The sequence below is a fragment of the Podarcis tiliguerta genome (assembly GCF_965153285.1).
Source record: "Podarcis tiliguerta genome assembly, chromosome: 13".
NCBI lineage: Eukaryota > Metazoa > Chordata > Lepidosauria > Squamata > Lacertidae > Podarcis > Podarcis tiliguerta.
The window spans coordinates 37,486,740-37,511,591 of NC_139546.1; the positions used below are offsets into that span (position 1 = coordinate 37,486,740).

At 48.6% G+C, this 24,852-nt stretch overlaps 2 protein-coding genes across 2 annotated transcripts; both read left to right on the top strand.

The window, feature by feature from the left end:
* The first annotated feature begins 88 nt into the window (after positions 1-88).
* Positions 89-18,462, top strand: LOC310662415 (serine/threonine-protein kinase NLK2-like). The gene is made up of 11 exons (XM_083409327.1): positions 89-2,360; positions 3,831-3,960; positions 5,838-5,893; positions 6,835-6,941; positions 7,941-8,026; positions 9,480-9,689; positions 10,662-10,763; positions 10,880-10,966; positions 11,930-12,128; positions 16,145-16,238; positions 16,710-18,462. The coding sequence occupies exons 1-11, from the start codon at positions 2,119-2,121 to the stop codon at positions 16,756-16,758; spliced, it is 1,362 nt and encodes a 453-aa protein (XP_083265453.1). The 5' UTR covers positions 89-2,118; the 3' UTR covers positions 16,759-18,462.
* A 1,719-nt stretch (positions 18,463-20,181) lies between these two features.
* On the top strand, positions 20,182-20,634 carry LOC310662217 (transmembrane protein C16orf54 homolog; the record flags this gene model as incomplete). The annotated part of the gene is made up of 1 exon (XM_083408991.1): positions 20,182-20,634. One exon carries the CDS (start codon positions 20,182-20,184, stop codon positions 20,632-20,634), a length of 453 nt encoding a protein of 150 aa, XP_083265117.1.
* Between the last annotated feature and the right edge of the window lie 4,218 nt (positions 20,635-24,852).

Here is a 24,852-nt window from a genome sequence, read left to right on the forward strand (position 1 = left end):
GGTAGATGGGGTCTGCCCGGCTCCCCTCTCCCTGCTGCTGCTGCTGCCGCTGCTCCTCCTCTCGGGCTTCTCCGCGTCCCGCCGCCTGCCTTCCCCTTCCTTCCTGCCAGACTGCTGCCTCCTTCCTTCCTTCCTTCCTTGCTCCCTCCTTCCCTCCCTCCTGCCTGCAAAGATGGACCCGCAGCGCCGCTAACAAAGACCCCGCCGCCGCCGCCGCCCGCCCAGACGCCGCCGCCGCCTCGCTCGGGTTTGCCCTTCTTGGCTGGGGGCGCGGGGGGGGGCAGGTTGCAGGGGGGTCTCTCTCTCTCTCTCTTTTCTCCTTTCCCCGGGGAGCCCCTTTTGTCTCCGGCCGAAGCAGCAGCAGCGCCAGCAGCGCCCACCCACCCCCACCTCCCCATGCCTTGCTGAGGCTCTGCGAAGCCCACCCGGGGGGGCGGGTGGGGGGTGGACCCCATTCCGCCGCGATGGGCGCCCCACCTTCCCCCCCGCAACCACCGCTGGAGGGGCTTCCGCGTCGGGAGGGGGGTCTCCTTTAAAGCTCTTCTTCCCCCCCTCGCCCCCCCTCATTCATCCTCTCTGAGCACCCCGGAAATTATCTGATTCTATTTCCCTAACCTTTTCCCACTAGGAGACACCCAGCCCCCCAGCCCCAAAAAGAACACCCCTCCAGCACCCTAATATCTACCATCAGCAACCCCCAGGCATCAACATCTGCCCCAATCAACAGCTGACCTTTGAGAGGTTTTTTCCAGGCACCCCTAGGTTTTATCAAACTTCTCCAAATCGTAAAGGAAGATCTTGATTCTGGAAAGATAGCTCCCGGCTGCATACACATTTAAAAACAGAAACCCCTTTCAAAGAGGAGTCTACTTTCCTGACCCCCCCAATTCTCAATAAGCTCCCCCCAAAAGTGATTTCACCCCTCTGTGTAAGAGATCCCTTGTGGGTCTTATTCACATTTGCTGGTCATAATTGTAGAGAATCACACAAACATCTCTTTGGACACTGTCCAGAATTTCTGCTGCTCTTGAATTTTCTGTTTACTTCAACCACCTCTCTTGATTTCTGTGGTACAACCCTGAACCTCTTCCTTCCCCTCACCTTATTAGAAAGGCAATAGATCTCCTTCCCCTATATTTTGAAGTGCACTTCTGAAATTGCTCCCGATTCCAGACGGGCGCCTTGCTTAAATTTCTTTCTCCCACAGCTATAGGTCATACTGTCCATTTATGTCTACGGGGATCCCCAAATTTTCCATCCCTCTAGCAGGGAGGAGCCGGGGCTTCTTCACCACATTTCTATAGGGTCCAGCATTTGCATCTGTTTGTAAAAGAACAGAAATAGTAGTAATAACAGATTCCCTAAATCTCAGTTATATAGTGAGATAACATTTGAGTGCCTGCCTACTCCCTAGTAAACACCTAATCCCAGAGGTCCCTGATATAAAAGCCAACAATTCTTTCAGCCTATCCAACATTCTGGAACCTGGGCTCCAAAAATCTGTTTTGACAGATTGTTCCTTTTCATTTAATTCAGTCTGAAAGTCGCAGAGGAAAAAACCTCCTTAGAGATATTCCCTGGAGCGTTTCGTCTCTGATAGCGGGACATGAATTGGACAACTAGAGTTTTATTGTGTTAAATCTCCCCGCTTTCAACGAGAGTTGAAAGTCGTGATCTGAGACCCTCCAAACTGCCTCCGTAGTGCCCCATTACCCAAGACACCCACCTGCAACCCGCTTTTTCCAGATCCTTCCACATTCAAGGTATCCCTAAATACCTCCCCTTTTGTCCTAAGTTGTGAGAGCTTTCAAGAACAGGTGCTGCTAAGGCCATACAACTGTCAAGAACACTCCTTTGCAGATTCTGGGACACCCCAAAACTTTTGAGCACCCAATATTGCAGACGTTTCTTCAGCCCTGTATACCTGCGTTCAGCCAGCCTTTCAGTAGGCACCCGCAAAATTTCCCCCCAGCTCAGAGCTTCCCCACTGTCCCAAGGGTGCCTTGAAATCCTATCTTCAGACCCAAGAGCTCATCCCGCTGCTGATTCCTAAAGCAGGCTCTCTATAGCCCCTTTCTCAAAACCATCATTTCTTTAACCCCCCTCCCCATTTGTCCAATGGCTTTTCAGGACCCAAATCACCCCCTGCAAGCCCAGCTCTGTAGCAATGTTTTTGGGGCGCTCACTGGGTTAATACAACCCCCTTTAGCAGCCGGGCTAGGTGGGGGGCAGAAGTATTATTGCAATAATGGGGTGCAGCTAGCCTCGCCGCAGCAGCAGCAGACGCCACTCAGCAATGCGGTCATGGTGGAGCCGGAGCCCGATCGGCCCATCGGCTATGGAGCTTTTGGCGTGGTGTGGTGAGTGAGGAGTTTGGGGTCGCTGGGGGTCGTGGGCTGGTTGGATGTGGAGAAATGGTGGCTGGGGGAACGGGTGGGGGAACACCCAAGAGAAGAAGGCTCAGAGCCAGGGGAGTGGTGGTGGGACAACCATGAGTGGTCAAAGGGAGAAGACTGGGAGGAGGAGGTGTCGGAAGCTGAAGTGGTAACATGGCTTAGTGAGCTGGGAGAGTCTGTGGCAGAGAGCAGTCCAGAAGCTGAAGGAGGAGCGGAGGGAGGCCCAGAGGCAGAGATGAGTCAGGCTGGTGAAGAGCCAGAAGGGTGTCCCTCTCCTGCTGCAGCAAGCTCTCCTTCCCCCTGGTCTCCCAGAACCAGAAGAGGCATGAATATTTTATTACTGTTGTTATTATTATTATTATTTTCAATTAGAATGGCAAAACAAAATAAGAGAGTACAGTGGTACCTCGGGTTGCGAACGGGATCCGTTCCGGAGGCCCATTCGCAACATGAAAAAAGCACAACCTGCAGTGGCGCGTCTGTGCACATGCGGGTTGTGATTCGCCGCTTCTGCGCATGACGTCATTTTGCCTTCTGTGCATGCGCGAGTGGCGAAACCTGGAAGTAACCCTTTCCAGTACTTCCAGGTCACTGCGGGACGTAACCTGAAAGAACGTAACATGAAGCAAACGTAACATGAGGTATGACTGTACACTGCGAGATTATCAGCAAGGTTAAGAGACGTTACATATGAAAAAATTATCAGAGAGGGGGATATATATATAGAGTATATGTAAAAGAACACTGTCAAAAGATCAATCCATTGGCAGGTCTTTATTAAGCTTCGGTGTGTAAGTAGGATAAATTTATAAAATAAAATTTATAGTAAGTCAAGTAACACAGAGAAAGTAAAGTTTAAGCGCGTATTTAAGGAACTTAATTCGGGAACGCAAGGGGAAGATCGGAGGTCTTGTCAAATTTAATCACAAATGGATGTACAAAGCAAGTATTCGTTAAAGAATGAATAATTGTTTGTTTTTTATTTCTCATTTTCCTATAACATCCATTGCATATTTCTGTTGTAAAGTTTTCAACCAATAAAGCATTTAAAACTGGGGGGGACGACGACAACAACAACAGAAGAGGCATGAAAAGGGGCAGAGGAGAGGTTGGCTGCATGCAGGCGCAGTCTCAGATTGCTTGGAGAGAACTTGCTCAGTGTGATTTACTGCTGGCTTGCTCCTGACACTGGGTTCCGTTTTGGGTTTTTTTGAGGAGGTTGAAGTCTGAAGCAGAGAAGGAAGGGGCTAGGGCGGGGATCAGGAAAACCTGAGCCTTCTGGGTGTTCGACTCCGACAGTTCCTGACCGTTGGGGTCTGCTGGGAATTGGAGTCCGACAGCATCTGGAGGACCACTGGTTCCACAGTCCGGAGCCAGAGGACCAGGGGAGCTGTGAACGGCCATTTCAAAGGCGTTCCGTTTTTCTTTCCGCAGGTCGGTGACGGATCCCCGAGACGGGTCGCGAGTTGCACTCAAAAAGATGCCCAACGTTTTCCAGAACTTGGTCTCTTGCAAACGGGTCTTCAGGGAGTTGAGAATGCTCTGTTACTTCAAGCACGACAATGTGAGTGTGCCAGGGTGTGAGGGGAGGTTGGTGGGGCTCGGCAAAGTGTCTCCTGCTGGGCTGCTCTGCTAGGTCAGCGCATCTCTCCATGGGCCTATCTGTTGGGGGGTAGGGGAGCAAGTGGTCAGTGCCAGCCACCATCCAGATTTATTCCGGAAATCACTCTGTGGCATCACTCTCTGTACTTTTTCTGTGCTGTGCATGGCTTTTATGCACGTCTGTCGTGTCCCCAACCTCGCTCACCCTTTTTCTGAACCAAGGTTGCAGCATTGGGACTTTAGGCAAAAGGTGATTAAGAAGTGACTTGATAGAAGAATATAAAATTACACGTGGCTAGAGAAGGATGCCAGCCAAGGTGGGCCATTGGCTTGGTCCAACACGCTCGTCTTATGTTCTTAGGACCTTGACAGTATCTTCCCTGGTTTGTGGTACACATTCAAGCTGAGCTTTCATCACAATTTTATTATTTCTACCTCATCCATCTGACTGGGTTGCCCCAGCCACTCTGGGCGGCTTCCCACAGATATAAAATAATAATAAAACACCCAAACATTAAAAACTTCCCAATACAGTGGTTCCCACATTCTGGAGAGGTTTGGCCCTCTTGGTGTTCCACTGCCTTTGTACCAGTCCCTTCATTTTGGGGAGGCTTCCTCTTTTGAAGTCAAATGTGACTTGTTTGGGATTTCTTTGGCACTTGTCTCGCTTCCCATAAATGTTGGTTTTCAAAGCGTAATGTTCACTTGTCCCCAGTCGGTTCTACAGAACTTACATCTTTTGCCAGCTCCTGGCTGCCACTTAGATTACAGTCAAACCTTGGTTCCCAAACAGCTCTGTTTTGGAACGTTTTGGCTCCCGAACGCCAAAAACCTGGAAGTACCGTATTTTTCGCCCTATAGGACACACTTTTCCCCCTCCAAAAATGAAGGGGAAATGTGTGTGCTTCCTATGGGGTGAATGCAGGCTTTCGCTGAAGCCTGGAGAGCGAGAGGGGTCGGTGGGCACCGACCCGTCTCGCTCTCCAGGCTTCAGGAAGCTCTGCACAACCCTCGGGAGACCGGTGCCACTTCGCGCCAGCCTCCCGATGGCTGCGCAGAGCTGCCTGCAGCCCCAGGGGGAGCGCAGCTCTGCGCAGCCATCAAGAGGGCGGCGCGAAGTCGCGCCTGCTTCCCGATGGTTGCGCAGAGCTGCCTGCATTCCAAAGCCTGGGGAGACTGGCGCGACTTACTGTTGGCCTCCCTAGGCTTGCGGATAGCAGGCTGTTCTCGGGGCTGGGATTGGGGGAAGCTGGGGCTTCCCCCGTGCCAGCCCCGCGCCTGGGGGGTAAATAATTTTTTTTCTTTATTCCCCCCCCCCAAAAAAACTAGGTGCGTCCTATGGGGCGGTGCGCCCTATGGGGCGAAAAATACGGTAAATGTTCCAGTTTTCGAACATTTTTCAGAAGCCGAATGTCCAGTGTGGCTTCCACTTGAGTGCAGGAAGCTTTTGCAACCAATCAGAACACTTCTGAAGCTGAGCGGGCTTCCGGAACGGATTGCGTTCGACAACTGAGGTTTGACTCTAAGTCCAGGGTCACTGCTTCCCTGGCTGGTTCCTGGGCTAGCTTTTCCAGGACACAGTCACAGAGCATTTAGAAACCTGACCACTTTGTTGTGACTGAAGCCCATCTGTGTCTCCGTCTTTCCCGAGGGTATCTGAAGTAGCAAAATAACCTTTTCCCTGAGTGATAAAAGAGGGCTGAGGAACCGTAACAGCTACGTTGGTTTGCTGATGTAATGGAAATGCATTGAGATAGCTCATCCCACATAACTTTCCCTGACAGGACATTACAAAAACAAAAACAAAACTGTTGAATGTTCTTTCTCTTGTTCTCTCAGGTCCTCTCAGCGTTGGACATTCTCCAGCCTCCACAAATCGACTGTTTTGAGGAGATGTATCCTTCGTCCCACATGCAGGCCGGTGCGGCCTGTTGCTCAGTTATCTTCCCAGCATTCCTTTGCTTATCATTTCTGCCCCCCACCTCTATCCTTTGCCGGAGAGGCCAATATAGGTATTTTCTTTTTGTTGTCTCCTTCCCACCCACCCCTTTTATGTGTTCGTTCATTTATTTATTTTTAAATTGCTTTTCTTACAGTTTTCAGGCATTGTGTTGGTTTGGGGATTTTTTCTATAATTCTTTTGCCTTGCTTTTTTCCACCAAATTATTTTTTGTTTCCTATCTGTGTTTAGCTTCCCTAATTTACAGTTTGTCAAGCATTTCTCAGTCCGTTCCTCCCCCCATGCAATTGTTTCACGGCTTCTTCTCGGCTCCATTTCAGTCCCTTTCTTTGTGTCGTCTTCATTTTCCTACACTCCTCAGTGTCTCTCTTTTCCTGTAACCTATTTGCTTTCAAGAATATCATCATTCATTCCCCTGTCTGTTTCTTCTTATTTTACTTCCCTCTGCTGTTATTTGTCTGTCCTGCCCAATTATAACCTCCATTAGTTCCGCTTTTGTTTTCAATAATCTCCCCCCCCCCCTTTCATTCTTGGTGTCTCTTTTACAGCCAGCCTTGGCCTTTTCCATCGTTTCAATTGTCCTGATGAAATTCTTTCATTTTGCAGCGTGTTTTACTTTCCTTTTACCTGTCTTTGATCTGCACTGTGGTCCATCTGTATAATTATTATTTTTTAGACTTGCCTTAATTTTGCCTTGCCCTTGCCTTTGTGTGTTCTGTGCTTTCTGCCTCCTAATTTTGCTGGAAGCAGTTGGTTCAACTAAATGGCGGAGAACCAATTTTTCTTTTTTGCTTACGACGGGAAGGGGCTGGGCGCTCAGATACCTGGTCGTTCTCTGGTCCCATCTCCCGCATCCTCCTTGACGATGTCCACCAGTTACGTCATCACTGAGTTGATGCAAAGTGACCTTCACAAAGTCATTGTGTCTCCACAACCTCTCAGCGCTGACCACATCAAGGTCTTTCTGTATCAGATCCTCAGGGGTGAGTATCTATAAACATTTCTAAAGTGAGCTTTTCATTAACAATATGCCGCAAGGCAGTCAGTATGCAACACACCAAATTACAGTAGCTTCTAGAAAAACAACAATAAAAGCTCGTTAGGGGATGGGAATCATGTTTCAAAGGCTCATCTGAATAACTCTGTTTTCATGGCACCATTACTATAGCAAGTAGGCAGGGATGATTCCTGCTGAACTTCTAGTGGCAGGGAGTTCCACAGCGCAGCGCCTGCCACATCAAAGGCTTGGTGCGTAGTCAAGGCCAACTGAACCTCAGGGATATGAGAAGCCACTAGAAGTGCCCACCACAGGATGTGGAGATGCCACAACCTTTTATTGTAGGAGGGTTGATGTCCAACCCATTTCTGAAGTTCCATCCCTTGAATACCTCTTCCTTCCACCCTCTTAAATTATTCTCCTCTCCTTCATGCTTCTCTTCCCTTTTGACTTTATTGCTATTTTCTTCTGTCCCTCACCTGCGCTTTCTCAATTCTTTCTCAACCTCGTTCTATCACGCTTCATGTATTTTTTACCACCTTTCAATCACTTCCTTCCTTCCTTCTCTGAGGTTTTTGTTCTTTGCAGAGCTGAAAACCGGATTAACCACAGTTTTTAGTCCATTCATTGTATGTTGTTAATTGATTTATCAATAATGCTGACATATGGGTAAAAATGATAGTTCTGAAGCCAGAAGCGTACTTTTCTTTGTTTTTACATCACGCAAGGATGTCATTTTAGAAGAGGCATTACCTGCTTTGTAAGAGAAAAGACGATGGCAGGAAAAATGCCTCTTTTAAGATAGTGCTAGCCCTCTAGTTTTTATAAGTAGTTGCACATTTTTTTAAAAAATATATCTTTTAAAAAAAAATAATTGGAGCCACTCTAAACAAACATCTCAGCCCTTTTCCCTTTTGCTTCAGTCAGCCCATTTGTTGCAGGCAAGTTTTGTGACATTGCAAATTCTTTTCTCTCTCTCCGCCAGGGCTGAAATATTTGCACTCTGCCGGTGTTCTCCATCGGGACATCAAACCTGGGAATTTGCTGGTCAACAGCAACTGTGTCCTCAAGGTAATTCAGCCTTGTAGCCTCTAGGGGGAGCCCTTAGGGTGTAATTGTCTCTGATCCCACTAATTAATATTGTGATTGCTAATCATAGGTTTGCCATATTTCAGAAAGTAAAAATCTGGACAGTAAAGTTGTTGAGCTTTTTAAGGCAAATTTGATTTTTGTTTTGTTTGTTTGGCACAAGTTGTTGAGCTAGTTGAGCAAATTTTTTTTCCAGGTTTTAGAGCTATTTTTTTCAAGAAATTCAAGAACTTCCGATATGGGTTACCATGCGTCCGGATTTTCCCGGACATTTCAGGGATTTCCTCCTGGACGCAGTTCCCAACGGCCGAATCCCGGCTGTGTCCGGGAAATTCTGGACATTTGGCAACCCTACTAAACATGATATCTCATGGTTTTTGCTCGCTCGCTGAAAACGTCTGTAATGGAACTAAAACAGACCTGCATCTTGTCACGGGGACAAAGGAAGTAAGGATTAAAAGGCAATTTTGGCCTTTGTAAATAATGAATAAATCTGCAGGGATAAATGTCCAAATTAAGCAATGTTGCAGATGTCCACCCTCATTTTGGCAGAGGGCAGCTTTCCCCTGATAACGGAGGTGAAGCAGGAGACTTTTTCTTCTTCTCATTTTGGAGAGAAACCATTTACCGTATTTTTCGCTCCGTAAGACACCTGACCATAAGATGCACCTAGTTTTTAGAGCAGGGAATGCAAGAAAAATAATTCTTTAAAGGGAGCACTGAGCAGAGCCTGTATGCAACGGGCTGCCCTTCTCTCTCCTTGGGGAAAAGCCTGCAAGCGCCGCACAGACGCTCCGCGTGGCTCTTTAAAGGGAGCGCAGCTCTTGGGGGCTTTTCTGGGAGGTGGGGGAAGGGACTGAGGGGCTGCCAGGGATAGCCATGCGAAGCCTCCTCAGGGCAGCAGGATGAAGGCTCCCCGTGCCCGGTAGAGGCTTCGCGCGGCTAAGCCAGAAGCTAGAACAGCAAGAGGGAGCGCTGCGCAGCGATCCCTCTCGCTGTTCTGGCTTCTGGGATAGCCACGCAGCCTGCATTTGCTCCATAAGACGCACACACATTTCCCCTTTTTAGGAGGGAAAAAGTGTGTCTTATAGAGCAAAAAATACAGTATAGTTCCAGGACAGTGAAGGAAAGGAACGTAGTGTCACACTCAGAAAAGCTTTTTTGTTTCTCACTATTCAATGAATCACCGCAGCCCACCAATACATAGCTGGGATCCATAAGAAAATCCTTCCAGGTCAAAGGGCGTGACTTCCTGGTAGGCTTGAGCCCCAAACACCTCTAATGGAATCAGGGTCACTTGTGGCTTTGAAGGAAGTCGGTTCATTCCACCAGGGGGCACTGCACACCAGACTGAAGTTGGAGAGGACTTTGGGCCCGATGTCTTTGATCTTTGTCCTCCTTCTAGCGCTTGACACACTTCTTGTTATCCCTTCAGATCTGCGATTTTGGCTTGGCCCGGGTAGAGGAGCCAGATGAGTCCCAGCACATGACTCAAGAAGTGGTAACTCAATATTACCGGGCCCCTGAGATCCTGATGGGCACCAGGCACTATGGACGCCCAATTGATATTTGGTCGGTGGGCTGCATCTTCGCTGAACTTTTGGGCAGGCGTATCCTCTTTCAGGCCCAGAGCCCAATTCAGCAGGTAATGTATAGGAAGCCAGTATTGGGGAAAGGGCGGGAAGCTGTTGGTGGCAAAGAGTCTGGCTGGATCTAGAAGTGTTTCAGTTAAATGTGTTGTAAACTTCGTATGAGAAAATCGGGTTGGCAAAAACGGGACTCCACAGCACCATCTGGTGGCACAGTGTTAGAATGCATAAACGATGCATATGAAATCTTTGCCGGTGTAGCTGAATCCCATATCACCGTTGCTTGTAATTCTACAAAACAGCCACCAGTGGGCACCAGACAGCAATCCACCCATCCACCTACAATGCAAAAAAGACAAATTCTCATTTTCCTTAAAGATGTGTGACATCAAAATGACATTGCATATTAGGCTTCTAAGGATGTTGATCACTCCCAAGTTGACACCAGGTGCCTGGAAGGCACTGGGGTGAGGCAGGGCAATGAGGGTGGGGGCAGATGGATGCATCAGCAAGAGTCCTGTCACATTGGCTGCTATTGGTCTCACCACTTGTCCATCTCACTCAGTCTGGCAGCAACTTCTCCAGGGTTGCAGACAAGGGGCGTTCCCACCTCAGCCTAGAGATTAAACCTGGGACTGGCATGCAACGAAAGGAGGTCCGATTGAGATACTTTTGAATGGGTTTAGAAAACAAAAACACCCATTAAAAATCTGGCATCGTAAGAATCAGGAATCGGTGTGATTAAAAATGGAAAGGCAGGCTGGATTTCCAGCTGCTTCTGAAGACGTGTATCTGGGAGTGCCCTTGATAGTTCCGTAGGGAGGGAGTTCCGCAACTGCAGGGCCACCACTGAGAAGGCCCCGTCTTTGGCTGGCAACCTGTGGGCATTCAAGGCAGAGGGACTCTGTAGCTGATCATAACGCAGGAGCAGTAAATTTCTTTCTTTCCTGTCCTCCTGCTCCCTCTCGCCGCTCCCTCTTTCTCCCTTCCGGCCTCGTGGCTCCTTTGCACTGTTCTGCGGTCGGCAGCTGGACCTGATCACAGACCTCCTGGGGACTCCTCCTGTGGCCGCCCTCCATTCAGCCTGTGAGGGGGCTCGGGCCCACATTCTGCGGGGCAACCACAAGCCAGTGAGTACTGTTGGGAGGGGGGGAACTGTGAGGACGGGGAGGGAGGGAAAGAGGAAGAGAATGGCGCCCGACATGTGCCCCTCTTCGCAGACTCAACCCTCTCTGTCTCTTTCCAGCCGTCGCTGTCTGTCCTTTACATGCTCTCTGGAGAAGCCACCCACGAAGCCGTCCATCTGCTCTGCCGGATGCTGGTCTTTGACCCGGTGAGTTGGTGTCAGGGAAGGTCTTGACCCGGTGACGGCCTCTTGGGGTGGCCTACCTCACAGGAATGTTGTGAGGGTGAAACAGGAAGTGGGGGGAAACTATGCCTGTATTTTTTAGCTCTTGGGAAGAATGGCCGGATGTAAAAGTAATGAAATAAAAATAAACTATGAAACGTTAGGCTGCTGCTCTCTCCCCGGCCCACTGCATGGAAAAGAAGCAGTTCTGGTGGTGCTTCATCACTGCCACCACCTGCAAGCACCAAGTGTGTAAAGTGGTACCTCGGAAGTCGAATGGAATCCGTTCCAGAAGTCTGTTCAGCTTCCAAAACGTTCGGAAACCAAGGCATGGCTTCTGATTGGCTGCAGGAAGCTCCTGCAGCCAATTGGAAGCTGCGGAAGCCGCGTCGGATGTTTGGGTTCCAAAGAACGTCCGCAAACCGGAACACTCACTTCCGGGTTTGCGGCCATCAGGAGCCAAAATGCTTGACTCGCAAGGTGTCCAGGATCCAAGATACGACTGTGTGTTCTTCCGTTCCACAGTCACTCTGTGTCCCTCAGTAGCGTAGGGGACACAGCCTTCGCTTTCTCAGCCAGCCAGCCAGACTTGAGCCTGAGAACCTGCTGGTTTCTTGGTACCCACTACAGGTTCCTTGAAGTGCTAGATGATCTAATTTTGATAATCCAAACCACCTGAATTCCATTCGCAAGCAGATCGCCCAAAGAGCTGCCCTCACCAGAAGCCCTGCCTTAAAGCAGAAATCAATATATTTTTAGAACAGAAATGTTTAGTTGCAGACCAAAGGCAGTGCCTAAAGTGAATTGTGGTGAGCCGAGGTTTGCTTTTCAGGTGTGAAATTCCAAGTGCAAGGTGCTTCATTCTCATTTGAATATTCAGCTTCCACTGTTCAAGTTCCAGAGAAAAACATTCCATGTTTGTCTTGACTCTCCTCCTCCTGCCTGCAGGCCAAACGGATCTCTGCCAAGGATGCCCTCTCCCACCCTTACCTGGATGAGGGCCGGCTTCGTTACCACACCTGCATGTGCACCTGCTGCTTTTCCGTGTCCTCGGGCCGCGTCTACACCAGTGACTTTGAGCCCCGGGCCGACCCGAAGTTTGATGGTTCCTACGAGAAGAACCTCACCTCCGTCTGGCAGGTCAAAGGTAGAGTGTCCTCTTCCCCAGGCTCCCTCCTCGCCAGGGACTCTGAGCACCTAGGCAGTTCCACCCTTGGCTTTATTCCTTCCTCCTCCTTGTTGTTGTTTAGTCATTTAGTCGTGTCCGACTCTTCATGACCCCATGGACCAGAGCACGCCAGGCACTCCTGTCTTCCACTGCCTCCCGCAGTTTGGTCAGACTCATGCTGGTAGCTTTGAGAACACTGTCCAACCATCTCGTCCTCTGCCGTCCCCTTCTCCTTGTGCCCTCCATCTTTCCCAACATCAGGGTCTTTTCCAGGGAGTCTTCTCTTCTCATGAGGTGGCCAAAGTATTGGAGCCTCAGCTTCACAATCTGTCCTTCCAGTGAGCACTCAGGGCTGATTTCCTTCAGAATGGATAGGTTTGATCTTCTTGCAGCCCATGGGACTCTCAAGAGTCTCCTCCAGCACCATAATTCAAAAGCATCAATTCTTCGGCGATCAGCCTTCTTTATGGTCCAGCTCTCACTTCCATACATCACAACTGGAAAAACCATAGCTTTAACTATACGGACCTATACGAATAGCCTATAACTATACAAGTAGCCAAGGAGGAAGAACCTTCCCCTTCATGGATCACTGCCTTGCCGTGGCGAAGGGGCTTGAATAACTGAGAGAAGCTATGAACTATGCCGTGCAGGGCACCCAAGATGGACAGGTCATAGTGGAGAGTTTTGACCAAACGTGATCCACCTGGAGCAGGAACCGGCAAGCCACTCCAGTATCCCTGCCAAGAAAACCCCATGGACAAAGACAAAAGGTCCTTCCTCTTTGGCTATTTTAATTTCTATCTTGGCTTGCCACACCAGGATCCCTGAGGCAACTGATGCTGATAGCGTTTGCAATTAAGTTGTAAGTACCGTATTTTTCACTCTATAATACACACCAGACCACAAGACGCACCTAGTTTTTGGAGGAGGAAAACAAGAAAAAAAAAATATTCTCGATCTCAGAAGCCAGAACAGCAAGAGGGATCGCTGCGCAGTTAAAGCAACAATCCCTCTTGCTGTTCTGGCTTCTGGGATAGCTGCGCAGCCTGCATTCGCTCCATAAGATGCACACACATTTCCCCTTACTTTTTAGGAGGGAAAAAGTGAGTCTTATAGAGCAAAAAATACGGTAATACGTTTTGAAACACAAGCAGCAGGGGGAAAAGATGAGCAGAGGAAAAGTGCCTGGAAACTGAGACAAGGGTAGGAAACGTGATTCCCACCGTAAGTTGTGGGTCTCGAAAATCTGGAGGGCCAAAGGTTTGCCCCACCCCCCACCTGCGCCCCACTTGGACTCCTGGATAATCCAGAAAGGTTGCACGCTTAGGCTCGCTTGCTAGGGGTGTGCCCAGTTGGAGACAGCGGGACTTACTTGCATGTAAACACGAACAAGGCGGTTTGTTAATTTATATATACAGAGGCCCATCAGCAGGGCAGGTTCTGGCTTCAAGGAGGAGATAATCTAGAATCTGACAGGGACCCACCCTCTGTCACAGCACCCAACTGATACGTCTATGTGGAAAAAGCTGCTTGGGAGGATTTTATTATTGTTGTTGTTGTTGTTCTTCAGAAAGGCAGCATACACGTATCTTTTAAAATATTTTGTATTTATAAAGAAAACACAGCAACGGTTTAAAAACAGGAGAATTTGCAACCACACATTTGCAGCGTACCGCCACTTTAGATTCCGAAACTCGCAATGTGTCTTTTAATTGTTGCAAGGCTTTTTTTGTTTTTGTTTTTAAGAAATGAAAAGTTGCTTTAAAACAAACAAGGAAGGCAGCATGTTAACGGTTTGAAATAAATAGCAGGCAAAGTGGAAGGAAATAGGGAAGTGTGTTCTTTTTCTGTTGGGCTGAGTTGCCAGCTGAGTCACAGGAGGGGTCTGGGAACTCAGGGTCATGTGCCACAAAACGGGTCGTGGAAAATGTCGTTTTTGAGGAGGAGGAGGAAGGGGGGGGCACCGTGGCGCTGACCTGGGAGGCCATTCTAAGTATGGCAGGGCAGCAAAGGGTTGTAGCTCAGTGGTTGGAGCACATGTTCTGTGTACAGAAATTGCCAGGTTCAACTCTGGGCATCTCCCAGGACAGGGCTGGGAGAGTCTCCTTGCCTGAAACCCTGGAGTGCTGCTGCCAGCCAGTGTGGGCAGTGCTGAGCCAGAGGGAGCAAAGGAGTAGACCGATTCCTACATTACTCGTAAGGGGGAATGCGGGAGCAGGGGACCCTCAGGCCCTGGAAGGGGGATAAGGAGGTGGAGGAGCCACGATTGAACTGAGGGAGAGAAGCGGGGAGGAGGCCACGGGGGGGGGGGGCGGCTCTGAAGGTCAGGAGAAGGAGCGTCTGCCGGATCTAGGAGCAGGCAGGATTAGGCCAGCCTTCCCTACCCTGGTGCCCTCCAACTCCCACCAGCCCCAGCCTGCATCTCCAGTCGTTTTAAATGAGGGGCAGGGCCAGCACCAGACTGCAGGGGGCCCTGACCTCCCCCCCCCCCCAGCCACATACAGTGGTACCTCAGGTTAAGTACTTAATTCGTTCCGGAGGTCCGTTCTTAACCTGAAACTGTTCTTAACCTGAAGCACCATTTTAGCTAATGGGGCCTCCTGCTGCCGCCGCGCCACTGGAGCACGATTTCTGTTCTCATCCTGAAGCAAAGTTCTTAACCTGAAGCACTATTTCTGGGTTAGCGGAGTCTGTAACCTGAAGCGTATGTAACCTGAGGTACCACTGTAGTTGGGTCAGCCATCTTTCTATAGGGTGTAATGGGGTGCTTTTTCCCCAGCTCCCTTAGTCCCTTTCCTCTCCATTCACTGGCTGGGGTTGGAATCTGCATCGGCCGAGGAGCATTGCATTCTGGGTAAATTAAGATGGCAGGTGGCTCCCCCGGGCAGAAGTTGAGCTTCACTCCCATGCCGACGTGCTAACCCTGCCTGCCCACCGCTATAACAGCCTCCGCGATGAGCAACGGGGCAGTGAGGGGCCTACCTGAGCCCCTGCTGTTCTTGGGCAGTGCCCCGCCGTGTTGGCCAATGGTGCCAGGCTCAACGACGGAAGCTGCAGCCCCAAACCTTTGGAGGGCTCCAGGCTGGAGAGGCACGGGCTGCGCTGTGAGTCATCGGTTGCGTTGGCCAACTTTGACCCATGTCTGTCACCCGCCCTGCAGGCTTGCTCAACCTGTGGTTTCCTATGTGCGTCTGTGTGGGGAAAAACACACAGCAACAAGGTTGTGGAAACAGCAAAAGGTAATAAAAACACCAGAGCACCACAGGGGCATTCTTGCCTGCCAGCTCTGTGACAGGTGGGATATAAAAGCAACGAAATAAAAGGCCAAACACCAGCACACTGGACTGAGCTCGGAAACAGGCCTGCGGCCTGCAAGGCTAAGTGGAGAGCTGGCAAAATGGCTTTTTTAAGATCAGGGGTCAGCAAACGTTTCAGCAGGGGGCAGCCCACTGTCCCTCAGACCTTGTGGGGGCTGGACTATATTGGGGGGGGGGGTGAACGAATTCATGTGCCCCACAAATAACCCAGAGATGCATTTTAAATAAAAGGGCACATTCTACTCATGTAAAAACACGCTGATTCCCAGACCGTCCGTGGGCCGGATTGAGAAGGCGATTGGGCTGGATCTGACCCCCAGGCCTTAGTTTGCCTATCCGTGGCTTAGATTGGCCCCAGCGAACAGCCTAAACGATCTGTTATTTTGGACTAATGGAAGTTTGCAAGCAGTCGTCAATAGCCACCCCCATATGCAGTAAGTTTTGTGTCCAAGTGTGATTGTCTGACAGGCCTTGGGGCGGGGAAGAAAGGAGCCCTGGGTGGGAAGGAACAAGTTCTAAGGCAAAATTACAGATATGAAGAGCTGCTTGAACTCTGGGGAAGAATAGAGCTGGGATGGGAGAGCAATGGTGAGGCTGGGGGTGAACTGGGAATGGAAAAGAGAGGCGAATAAATGGGAAGAGTGGAATGACAGGGACCCCTTTCTCCCTTTCCAGAGCTGGTGCATAGGTTTATTTTGGACCAGCAGCGGGGGAAACGTGTCCCGCTCTGTATCAACCCCCAGTCGGCTGCCTTCAAAACCTTCATCCGGTGAGTGTGCGGTGCTGCCCCCCGGTGGCATAGCTGGAATCCCCCCCCCACACCTTAATAATAATGATATAATAATTTATTACTTATACCCTGCCCATCTGGCTGGGTTTCCCCGGCCACTCTGGGCGGCTTTCAACAGAATATTAAAATACAATAATCTATTAAACATTAAAAGCTTCCCTAAACAGGGCTGTCTTCAGATGTCTTCTAAAAGTCTGGTAGTTGTTGTTCTCTTTGACATCTGGTGGGAGGGCGTTCCACAGGGCGGGTGCCACCACCAAGAAGGCCCTCTGCCTGGTTCCCTGTAACTTGGCTTCTCGTAGCGAGGGAACTACCAGAAGGCCCTCGGCGCTGGACCTCAGTGTCCGGGCTGAATAATGGGGGTGGAGACGCTCCTTCAGGTAGACCTTAGGAGTGGGTTTCTGGCCTAGAAATGAGGGTCTTTAAACTCTTCTTCTTTCCACTCGGCAGCTCCACGGCATGGCATTCCTCCAAAGTGTCCAAAAAGGAGGAGAGATGAAGGCGCCCAGTGGACAGGGTGGGGAGAAAGAGAAGAAAGGAGAAGAAGAAAAAAGGGAAAGCAAAGGAGGAGAAGGGCAGAATGAGAGAGCCTTTTCATCGGGTGATGGAGAGAGAGAACGAAGAAGAAGAAGGATAAACAACCACTCTTCTTAATCCTGCACTCTTGAATATTTTGACTCATGGACAAACATTTGGGGTGGGGGGAAAACGTCTGTGTCTTTTTTTTATTATGAATATTAATATTATTTGGGCTGGGTGGGAGGGTTGGGAAGGGATTGTTTTTTGCAGCAATTGATGTCTTTTTCCCTCCACCTTTATTGTTCTGCACTGGAAAACCCTTTAGGTTGTAGCTATTCTCCTTGTGCAACTCTCCCTGTCCGCAAACTCACCCCCAAATCTGCACTGTTCCCCGACACGCCTGTATTTGCCCATCTCCTGGCTGACTTACCCTTCCCTCTCTGTTCCTGTATTATTAGGGTTTTGTATTGCTACCCCTAGAGGGTTTGCAGCTATTGGAGCGAAGGGGTGTTTGCTTTTCTCAGTATGTTCCGCCCATTCTGCACCAAACCCTGCTGTTCTCCCACTCCTTCAAAAAAAAAAAATCCTCTTTAGGATCAGTGAAGGATCATCTTACTGGCTGCGTCTTCACTCCTCTCTGCAAGGCACCGTCCCGTAAATAAGCGGCATGTTTTATTAGTTCCCCTAAATGCTCTGTCCCAAAAGAACCACAGGTGTGTGTGGGGGGGGGGAGAAACCCAATTTCCTAGCTGGTATCCATACAGCCTTTATCAACCATATTGTTCTCTTAACTGTTCACACTGGATATTCTGCCACTTCTTACAGTCAGAAAAGGGGACTCTGGGCCTAAGTAAACATGATCAGTGATGGAACACCAATAGGTTTTTAAGTAAGTGAAGTTACAATGAAAGCATGGGGCAGGGATTTGAAGTGTGTGTGGCAGAGAGGGCCCAACCTTTTCCTTGTCTGCTTGCTCCAGTTGTCCCACCACCAACCCCAGAAAGAAAAACACCTGAGGTACCACTTGGCTCCATTTTGGCATCTCCCAACGTGTCCTTTTAAAAAAAAATCACTGCTGGGTTTAAAAAAAAATCACTGCTGGGTTTTAAAAAAAATCACTGCTGGGGTTTACTGTATAGTTTAGTTAGGCCTTCATCCTGTCAGCAGAATCTCTGGAAGTTTCCTTCTCCCACCACCCCACTCTGCAGCCAGAAAAGCACCCCACTTCTTCTTAGCACTCCTCAAGGACACTTATTACTTCCTTATTTCCACACCCGTTCGAAAATCTACCTCTTTTCTCCTAGTGTGTGTTTGGTTTGTGTGTTTGTTATTTTTAGCCGGGGGTGGGGGTGTTGAACTTTCATACTTCTGTTGTTAATTAATTTGTATGTTGTTTTCCTGGCTTTTTTTGCGGGGGAGGGCGGCTGTTGGATGTTTTTTTTATTCTTAATTTTTTCAGTTTCATTTATTAATTTATGACCCCGTCGGTTTTTAGAGACTCAAATCCAGAATGCGTGTGTGCGTGTGTGCATTTTTCCTTTGTCCCTGAAAAAGAAAATGAAAAAACAAAAAACAAAAAACACAACCAACAACCTGGAAACTTGAACTGTCTTGGCTGTAATAATTTTTTTCCCTCCTAATTTAATTGTGCTCCATGGTAGCTGAATTAAATTTATGCTGTGTATTTTTCTCCTGTGAATTTTTTAATTTCTCTTCCTATTATTATTATTACTATTATTATTCGACCCTTTGAATGTAAATGCACTTTTCCTGGCAACTCTGTTGCACATCTGGATCCCTCTTCCAGTTCTGCTGGGGCGGCAGGTTGCTTCTGAGGGGCGGTTTGTGGGGGTGCACCTGCCCCAGTGAGATTGGAAGCAGGAAGTGCCCATCTGTGGGCTCCCGGCCTCGCAGGGCGTGCTCAGGAAATGATGCGATCAGGACGCCTCGACCACATCCTTTTCTGCCACTGTTGTCAAAGTGGAGGCAACCTTTGCTTTGTCGGGGAAGTTCCTCTAAGGCAGAACTGCACACTTGGGGGTCCGCAAACCAAGGAATCCGCCGTTTATCAGGTGAGGTTTTCTATTTTTTGGGTCTTCCCATTGCTGTCCACTTCCCCACTCCTCTACCGGACTCAGCCACTAGTAGGTGGGAGACAGTTTCCTCTTAATGTCCCAATGTGGAAAACACCCAGAGGAAGAGGCCCATGCAGGGGTGGGGAATCCGGGCCCCTCCATGCCTTGCTGCACCTCGGCTCCCATCGCCCCTAACCATTGGGCATGCTGGCTGGGGCTGATGGGAAGACCACAAACTCCCCAGCCCTGCTGTGGGAGAGTGGCAGAGCATCTACTCTCCTCAGTCAGATGGACAGGGTACAAAATAAACATTATCACATCTTTATGGCTGCAAAGTTAAGCAGGGGGTGAGAATCCTAGAATTGTAGAGGTGGAAGGGCCACATGGGACATCTAGTCCAACCGCCCCTGTAATCTTTTGCCCAACTTGGGCCTCAAACCTACTACTCTGAGGTGAAGAGTCTCGTTACTCTACCAACTGAGCCATCCTGGGAGGGTCTCAGAAAACTGGAATGGGACTGAGTGGGACTTCACAAGCAGGTTTTGCTTTGGGACTTGTAGCTGCAGAATAACAACTACAGTGGTACCTCGGTTACAGACACTTCAGGTTACAGACTCCGCTAACCCAGAAATAGTACCTCGGGTTAAGAACTTTGCTTCAGGATGAAAAAAGAAATCACACTGGAGAGTATAAGTGATGGTCAAATAACGCTAGAGGGATTTAAAAAAGCACTGTGAAACGCGAGAGGTATTGTTAAAAGGGAATAGAAAAAGAAAGGCTTAAATAATGACAATACAAACCTAAGAAATGCGTAAATTAATAATGACTACGAAAGATTTACGGAAAAGCTGAAGGAAGTTCAGAAAAGAAAGATTTTGTGAAAAATTGGATGTGAAATTATTGTATGATTTGTTTTTGTTGTAAATTAATAAAAACTATTATAAAAGAAAAAAGAAATCGCACAGCAGCGGCAGCGGGAGGCCCCATTAGCTAAAGTGGTACCTCAGCTTAAGAACCGTTTCAGGTTAAGAACGGACCTCTGGAACGAATTAAGTTCTTAACCTGAAGTACCACTGTATTTTTCTTTTCTTTTTTAAAAAAGGGCTGAGGTTTTATTTTTATTTTTTAATACCGCTCCACCCACATCCCTCGATTACATCAAAAATAAAGCCCAGTACGACCGCCCTGATACAAATCCCTCTTTCTTCACAGTTTGGCTTCTACCTGACGCGCCCATTCTGATTCTGGATGCAGCTTTGATGTGGCTCCATCGCAGTGGTCCACCCCCTGCTACGTTGTCAACGCCGGCCCCCTCGACGGGAGCCCAGATGCCTCCTTCCTCTGTTGCCTCCCCGCTCAGCGAGTGTGGCAGCTGCCTGCTGATCATGACAGGCATCGCCTTCGTCGCCGGCCTTTTCATCGTGATCTCGGCCATCCTCTGCGACCGGGTCTTCCGTGGGTCCCTGCCCTCAGAAAGAAGGGGGCTGCCGTCTGTCTGGCGGCAAGGCGGGACGCTGTGGATCGAGCCTTCCAGGAGCCGCAGGGAGCCAGATCTCCTATCTAGGCCATCAGAAACGGTGCCCCTTTGGATCCAGCGCTCAAACGACTGGTTTCTGGAGCAAGGGAGCTGCGATTCCCCCGAAGATACCCAGATGGAGACGCAGAGCCCAAGCAGCTCGGCCCCTTTCTGGGATGACGGCGAACCCACCTGGCGGATACAGCCACGCGTCACCTTGCAGGACCTAGAGAGCTTTTTCCAGCACAGCGGTCGGGGTACCTAGAGTGTTCCGTGGCTGGTTTCACTTAAGGCGCCCAAAACCTTCCCTGCCCACTCCACTCCTTCCTGAATCCAAGAAAGCTGAAAGGTCACTGTGGGGTGTGAGATGGAAAATTTCACTCTTGGGGTGTTAGGGCTTGGGTGGGAGTGTGTGGGAAATGGGCAAGAAAACATCTGGGGGTTTTTTAATACCCTGCTGGTTGGTGTAAACATAGGCTATGATTAAAGGACACCGGAAAGGAGAATTCTGGGACCAAGGAGTTAACGTCTCGGTGTGCTAGAGAAGGAGGCAAAAATGGAAAGTTGTTTTTTTTAAAAAAAAATAAGTAATGAGAAAACCCACAGACATTTTGCTTCATCAAATACCCATTTTTAAAGCTTTCCAACCTGACTCATTTCATACATCTCCCATGCAAAATATGCCATTTCGGCTTAAAGGGTTGGGGCCCTCTGATTTTCTGCAAGTGACCAGCCCTTAAGGACTGCCTCCCCGCACATTAAACTGCCCAAACAGGAAGATCGTACGGTCCCAGTGTTAAAAGGGGCTTCAGAGCTCAACTAGACCAACCCGCTGCTGATGCAGGTTGAAAGCAGGCTTTCAAAAACCGCAACTGTGCGTCTGACATGCGCAAGAGTGAATGTGGCAACGAAGCAAATGGCGGACGTTTTGTAATGGTTCTTGTGCTCTTGGAAGTTTATGCTAATATGCTGATTAAAAAATATATGGTTGACCTGCGGCTTGTTTTATATTTTATTACAGTAGGCAGCATTTTAAGTTTGTATAGATATAATATAAAATAACTAAGTGATGGGCTGCTGGGTTTTTATCCTTTCATTCTCAGAGGGTATTGTTACTGCTTTTTGAAGAGACGCAAAAAAGCCTTTTCTGTCATCGCCACCCAACACCCTGCCGCTGTGAGATGTTCTCAAGAAGCCTCGTTGACGGCTCGGCTCTCTTTCCACAATGGGAAGCGGCAACACTTCAGAATACCACTTTCCAGAAACCGCAGGAAGGGAGAGCGCTCTTGGGCTCAGATCCAATCCTCCTTCTGGTTGGCCACTGCTTTCACTGCATAGTGATCCCTCTTGCTGTTCTGGCTTCTAAGATTCAGAATATTTTTTTTCTTGTTTTCTTCTTCCAAAAACTAGGTGCGTCTTGTGGTCTTGTGCGTCTTATAGAGCGAAAAATACGGGTAATTAGCATGTGTGGAACCTAATGCTGCACAAACTTCCTAAACTATGCATTAGGTAAAGGTAAAGGGACCCCTGACCGTTAGGTCCAGTCGCGGACGACTCTGGGGTTGCGGTGCTCATCTCACTTTATTGGCCGAGGGAGCCAGCGTACAGCTTCTGGGTCATGTGGCCAGCATGACTAAGCCGCTTCTGGCGAACCAGTGCAGCGCACAGAAACCCTGTTTACCTTCCTGCCGGAGCAGTACCTATTTATCTACTTGTACTTTGATGTGCTTTTGAACTGCTAGGTTGGCAGGAGCAGGGACTGAGCAACGGGAGCTCACCCTATCGTGGGGATTTGAACCGCCAACCTGATTGGCAAGCCCTAGGCTCTGTGGTTTAACCCACAGCACCACCTGTGTCCTGTGCATTAGGTTCTCCTTAATCCTAGGAAATCAGTATGTGTTGAAAGGTTCTAGACTAGAGTCAGCCTAATTTCCTGGGGAGAATGAGCCATTTGCACATCAAAGGAGTGGGGCCTTGGCCGGTGTTAGAAAAGGCAGAGGCAATGAAAGCTTGGGAGGAACATCGTGATGCAAGCTGACAGAAGTTGGGGGTCAGAAGGACATGACTTTTTGTCGCTGGGCTGCAAGGCTGCATCTGCGAGAAGAACAGAAACCTCTTGGAAAATGATGCTCTGAGCCGCCCCATCTAGACTCTGGTTACGTAGATGTGTATATAAACCATGCACCATAAAGACACCACAGTCTCTGCTGTGCCTCACTGTTCAAAAAGAAACACAGCGCTTACAACCCCTGGAATCTCTCACCACTTGGGGATAGAGTGTGTGTGTGTAACATTATGTCCAGCTTTTAATTTACCTTGAGGCCAGGAGTGCCAGCCTGGCCCATGAGTGGCCAGGGCCGTGGGTGCCATGCAGCGTGCATGGCCCTGGCACTGAAATTTGTGGGTGCCCAGCCCCTTCATGGGGAGTTTTGTGGGTGCTCAAGGCCCCAGGGAGTTGGCAGCTATGCGGGAGGCTTTTCATAACATGTTTTAGGACTTTTTAAATCTCGGAGCTGTATTTGATTTGGAAGTTTTATTTGTTGCACCGCTCAGACTTTTAAATACCACGATTAAAAGAGACAATGGTTTTAATATGGTTCGCTGCTCTGAACTGTGCTTGTTCTCAAACAAATATGCCAGCAGATGCAAGTTCCAGTTAATACCTGTACTCATGACTGATAACCGCACACACTTAGCATCTTTCTTTTTTTCTTCTGCTGTAACTTGTCAGGAACATAGAAGTAGGTGTAAAACATAGATGATGCTCACTCCAGTGAGGAAGGGAGCCCTATCTGGCAGGGGAATTGAAAGTGACAAGTCTGTGGGGGAAGGCCCTTCCCTCTATGCAGGCATTATGACTTTACCTCAGATGTGAAACTGACAAGGGCCTTCTGCACACTTGGCCTCCTGACTAGGGCCTAGTTAGGTGCCTCCATCTTAGTTTTTGTTTTTTAAGAAAAGAAGCTGTGGGAAGCTGCCTGTTTGAACCGACTAATGGGAGGTTAGGGCTGCTTTGCATCTGGATTTTTCTGATCCAAAGCCATCCTTGAGTGAGTGGATTGCAGGAGGGATTTAAAATAAATGATAATTGTGTGCTTCGCAAATGAGGCAGTCCACATGGACTAAAATTATGTAGCTGCACCACTTCTCTCACCCCCTCTGACCCTCACTGGCAAAATGGGCCCGCTGTCCTGTAGAAGTGGGGTGGGTGGCTCAAATCATGACACCAGATCAGTGAGGATTGCCTTATGACCTGAAAATATGCCCCCTGGGGCACATTGACTTCCACACGCACACGAACCCCCAACAGAGCAAGGGGTTGTATGTGTACAAGAAGCACATTCTGGCCACATTCACACAGAAAGCACTATGATGCTACTTTAAACAGTCATAATGGCTTCTTCCCCCAAAGCATCTTGGGAGCTGTAGTTTGTTCAGGATGCTGCTGAGAGTTGTTAGGAGAGCTCTGTTTCTCTCACAGGACTAAAATCCCTAGAGCGATTTAACAGATGATCTCTTTCACAGGGAATTGGGGACTGTAACTCTGGGAGGGGAATTGGGGTCTCTTAACAACACTTAGTAGCCTTATCAAACTACAGCTCCCAGGACTCTTTGGGAGAAGCCATGACAGTTTAAATTGGTACCACAGAAATTTCAATGCCTCATGTGAATGTGGCCTCTATATGCTATGGAAGCAGCCGCACTGAGCATTGGCCCTCAAGATATTTGGCTGGGCTAGAGGGCCTGATCTTACCCTAGATTATCTGCATCTTTTCTCAACTATCTACTTCTTGCTTATATTAAGAAGCAGGCTTTTCAGATATAAATGCACCATCACATCCTTCGAAACACACTAGATGCAGATTATCTCGCAAAACCTTTGCAGTTCCCATGCCCAGCCTTTCCTGTGGTTGGTCCTGTGGTGTCTTCTACGTTTGTCTCAGTTCTTGCTGTACTCAAACCATTCTCAGGTTGTCAAAGACCTCGCCTCCTCATGTTTCTTTCGTTTTTCTTGCCCCACAACATTTAAGGACAGGCTAACATGCCAAAATTGAGCAAGAGAAAATCTTCCCTTCACACTTTCCCCATACCTGGATAAATTTCTGCTAAATCTCACCATTTTTTAGACGGTTGCAAATGTCACAGGAAAACGGACAATCCCACCAATAATCCCTGCCCACACTGCTTACTCTTTCAAAGAAGTTTTTCAGAGTTTTTAAATAAGTTTTAATTGGTTTAGACGGTTGGTTTTTAAAACTGATTTTAGAAGTTTTAGAATCAGGAATTGCATTCTGTTATTGAATAACTTTTGCATTTTTAAACTCATTTGAATCACAGCACCAGTCACAAGTACAGGTAAAACAGGGTTTGGACCTGCTGCCCTCGATGCTAATTCTATTTATTTAGGAACATGCACCATTTTGTTCTAGAAAAAGATACTACTACTACCTCGAATAATAATGTATGTGTCATATCAATTTTT